The sequence below is a fragment of the Rhea pennata genome, chromosome 9 (assembly GCF_028389875.1).
Source record: "Rhea pennata isolate bPtePen1 chromosome 9, bPtePen1.pri, whole genome shotgun sequence".
NCBI lineage: Eukaryota > Metazoa > Chordata > Aves > Rheiformes > Rheidae > Rhea > Rhea pennata.
In genome coordinates, this window is record NC_084671.1 from 5887002 (window position 1) to 5891557 (window position 4556).

A 4556-nucleotide genomic window follows, 5' to 3' on the forward strand; every position below is an offset into this window, starting at 1 on the left:
ATCCTTTGCACACCAATTATACAATACTGAACTTCCTCCATTGCCACTGTTCTCAACAAAGTTACAGAATATATGCAACACAAATAAATAAAATATTCAGATTTACAAGGAAAACCTGGCAATTCATTTCACAGCATCATTCAATAACACTACATCCAAGACTCTTAGGTTCTTGTCAACAAGCCCAAGAGTTGGCTTGCTTTTTGAAAGAGCAGAACAACATGTGTGAGAATCAATTATCAAACCTAACACAGCAGGCTGAACAAAATCCCAAGAGACTTGATTTAAAGAATAGCGGGGGGGGGAGGGGTGGATCCAGTGAAGCAAAGAGTTACACAAAGAAAAACACCTCTGGATCCCTATAGCCTATGATGGTCAAGGGAATAGCTTTATCATATGTTACTTCATAACTTCTATTTATAGCATTATCCTGAAATGGTCTAATATCCTTGGGTAAACAGTATTTTATGAAAACTGGTAAGTCAGACATTAAGAAACAAGACAGCATTTAAGAATAGAAAGTTAATCTTGTGTAAAATAGTGTGCCATGCCTGTACTGGAGAGTGCTGTATAAAAGAATAGGAAGGAACATCTCATAGCAGTACCTGAACAGCATGCCGATCAGAGCCGCTGTAGACAGATATCTGTGGTAGCTGTGTCCGGGAAGTGGAGGCGGTGGTGATAGTAGTTGTAGATGCAGAACATGTTGTTGTGTTTGGTTCATTCTCCATAGCGGTATGGTGTTCGTCCAGCCTGGCAGAATTGAAATACAAATAGCTCACAAACAGAGGAGCAGTACATACTCATTTTAAAGAAAATATCCAAGCTTTGCTGAGATAGAATGATAACATGTCTAAATTCACAATGTTTTGCTGTTACTAGCAGGAATGTGTAGGCTATATGCGAGTCTTCAACATCACCGAACTACTCAGGAGTAATGTCACACTTCCCTTCCCCACAACATAGCACAGATGCTACCAGCTGCCCATTTCATACTTTCAGCAAAATATTTTCTTGGCAAAAATGACTAGTGGCTTGCTTTATTCAGAAAAAAAAAGAAAAAAGATCGAAAGGCTGTAGGTAAAAATGCTTTCACTTTTCACAGTGGTACTTCCAGAAATACAGCAACAGTCAAGGAGGAAACTATCTGTTTAACCATCTCTGATGCTTCTTCCCCAACCTAACCAGCTTTGTTTTTTTTTCTGCTGCAGAATACAATCCCTCTCCTAAGATGCTTTCTTTAAAATTGAAATGGATCCAATACATAGATTTATGAGGGGTGACTAGTTCCTTTTTCACTTTTAGTTTTATGATTAACCATAAAGGGCATAGCTGCTGTTTACTGCTTTTTAAAAGAGATATAAAGGGGTGGAGGGGGAATAATTTCCTTCCTGCCAAGAAGGACTCAGAAAATAATCATTTAGAGAGCTGCAATGTACTGAGGGAAAAAACCAAACCAAAACAAAAAAAGCCAAAAAACCCAGCACTGTCAAGTCCTTAACAGATGCCCACTGGATTCTGCAACAAACAAGAAGATAATTAGGAATTTCAGCTAACACAGCTGAAGGCAGAATAAAGTGCTGCCATACAACTACCTTCATCTCCCAAAACATGACTACTACACAAGTAGGGAAACTTTTAAAATAATACCCCCTTCCTAGTAAAATTGTCCACACTCACACACAACAACAGCTCTTAGAGACTTGGAATAGCTAAACATTAAGAGATTCATGGTCACCTAGGACCTCATGCGTACTATTATATTGTATATTATATGTGTGTATCACATATATTGCTGCAAATACCTTGCCATGAAAAAATTCATGGCAGTGAAATATGCTTTACAAATGAATAAGAGAACAAATCCCTAGTAACTGAAGAAAAATGTGGCAAAAGTTAAAAATCCAGATCCACTGTGTATTATAGATTTTATCTATCTACACCAGAGCTCAGGTCAACATACACAGGTCAAGCACTTTACTCCAACAGCAATAACAGCAGCACTACTTCAGAAACCAGTTTACAATAATTTCACATAATGCTAATGAAACATACCTTGAGTGAGAGAGAAAAAAAAAGTCTCCTTCAGAAGACATTAAATGCACATCAAAATATTTACCCCCAAAACTTGTTTTAGCAGTATTATGCAACCAACTCAATTACTCTAATAAAAATGTTGATTTTCATAGTTCTTAGTTTCAGAGTTCTTACACATATATGTAAGATCTATTATTAGCGAGGTGTACAATGCATCCCACTGTACTAGCTAACCCAAAGTTTACTATTACTCCAAGCTAAAGGATTTACTCTTAATGTAAGGTGTTCCACGTTTTCAAAAATTACGTTATTATTGCCCAAGTTATTCATGCAATGGCTAAGTGAAGAAAATCAAACAAGAGTGAGCCCCTAAACTCTTGTTCAGCACAGCCTGGCACTGAGTTGCAGCTCCAGTCCTCCTCTAATACGCTTGACCCAGTATCAGTTAGAGCTGGTATCAGATCCTTGCTTGGCCACTCTGAGGTCCAGCTGCAATGTAGGTAACAGAACAGTATCCAGTGACCCTGTGCAGAAATACTGGGCCCTCTATGGGCTGAAGTGACACTTGTTTGAAAACTCTCCTCACTTTCAGTGAGAGAAGATTGGTTTAGGGACAATAGGAAATAAAACGTGTATTTTTTTTTTTTTAACCAAGAATCCATAAACAATATCTTTTATGACAAAAAGTGTTTAAAAATATACAGAATTAAAGTCAGACTACTTTTACAGCATTACTTTGATCTACCTTACAGCTCTGTAATTGTAGAGACCACTTCTAACCGAAGAAAATAGTTCTTCCTCAGATATAAACAAGATTCTGAAATTGTTCAAGGACACCACAAAATTAAAGAAGCAAAACTCCTAACTTGCAGTAAAATTAAAATTTGAAAAATGCATGATTAGGATTGTATGACACCACCTGTGAGCAACTTCTAACTAAAAAGATCCCCTCTAATGCTCGAGTAACTTTTAGAAAATGCAGTTACCAACTCTGACTTTAAACAACCGCTACACTTTGAAAAGTAACACTGAAACACAAAATAAAAAAACACTACTCTGAAAAGAGATGTTTATTCAAAAGAGTGACAGTATGGGACACCATATACTCTTAAATTACAACATGTATGACAGAAACATGCAGAAGTTTTGCTCTATTTATATACTGAGACTTAAATGATAGTTTGAGACCAAAGCATATATCCAAAGTAAGGTCAAAAAATACCCGTTACTCTATGCCAACAACCTTAGGCAGCAATCACTACATATACTTATGCCACAAGTCATTTTTGTATTTTGGAAAGTTTAATTTTCAGTAAATGAGATAGTAAAGAGGAACACTGTTACCATTCAGCAGCTGTGATATATGAAAACTTTTTTTTTTTTTCACATATAGACTCATTCAATTCATCGCTGTTCATTACAATTTCAAGGGAACGGGGAAAAAAAAAAACAAAAAAGAAAGAAGAAAATTGCCTCCCAAACTAAGCCCCGCGAAGGCTGCACGGAAAACTAGGGTTTGCCCTGTATGTGTGAGCGGCAGCAAAATAAATCCCGCCCTCTGTCCTCCACACCGGCTCCAATACGCGCTAGTACTGCCCAAGGGTGTCTTTTTTTTTTTTTTTTTTTTTTTTTTTTTTTTTTCCCCTTCCCTCTCTCGTTTCTGGTGGAAAAGGGGGTGTGGAGCGGCCGCGCCAGGCTCGGCGGCGGCTCGGCGGCGCCGAGGCGCCCCCCGGCCCCGGCGGCTCCGCGGGCGGCCCCAGCCCGGCTCCCACAGGCCGAGCCGGGCTGGGCCGGGCCAGGCCGCTCCGCGGGCCGCGCCGCTCCCGCCCCGGCTGCCCCTGGGCGGGCGGGCGGGGAGGCGGCCGGCTCCCCGCGCGGGGCTGGCCGAGGCCGGGGCGCTGTCAGGGCGCGGGTCCCCGCCTACGCGCCCCGCCCCGCCGCGGCCTGGCCGCGGCCGCCCGCTTCCCCCTCCTCCGCGCGTCCCGCCGGGAGACTCGCCTCAGACGAGCCGCTCACTCCGCTTCCGCCATCTTGTGGCCTCCCTCGCGGGGAGGCGCTGCGCACGCGCGCTGGGCGCCGCCGCCGGGCACGTGACCGCCGCGCCGCCATGTTGCCGCTGGAGGGCGGCGGCGGGCGGGCGTCGTCCGTGCGGCCCGCGAGCCGCGGCAGGCTCCGCGGTGGCGGGTCGCGCCCCTCCCGGTGGCTTCGGGGCTGGAGCGGGCGGGTTGCGGAAGGGAGCAGTGGTCCCGCTGGGGCAGAGGGGCTGAGCTCCCCCTTGCCGCCCTGCGATGGGCGTCGCAGCCCTCCCGCTGAGCGTGCAGGAGTGCTCCCGCTCTGGAAGCAGTGTTTCGCTTGTTTGATTCCCGAGCTCTTCCAGAAGGAAGGCGGTTACACCCGCGGCTCCAAGAGTGCTCTGGGGAGGTTATGGTCAGGAGAGCAGCTGCTCTTTTGTGTGCTGATTGCTCAGGGGCTTCAGCGTCTTTTCAGCAGTTTGGCCACACCTGCGGCAAGCACCTGAC

General features: G+C 44.5%; 1 protein-coding gene across 1 annotated transcript in view; it reads right to left on the reverse strand.

Annotated features, from left to right (window-relative positions):
• Positions 1 to 4090, reverse strand: part of PHC3 (polyhomeotic homolog 3) — a 34393-nt gene extending 30303 nt beyond the window's left edge. Inside the window, exons 1-2 of the mRNA XM_062582477.1 lie at positions 4036 to 4090; positions 606 to 753 (exon numbers count right to left, since the gene is read on the reverse strand). Coding sequence (XP_062438461.1) covers positions 606 to 731 — 126 coding nt within the window. The 5' untranslated portion in view covers positions 732 to 753; positions 4036 to 4090. The remainder of the gene's footprint in view (positions 1 to 605; positions 754 to 4035) is intronic.
• Positions 4091 to 4556: the final 466 nt, after the last annotated feature.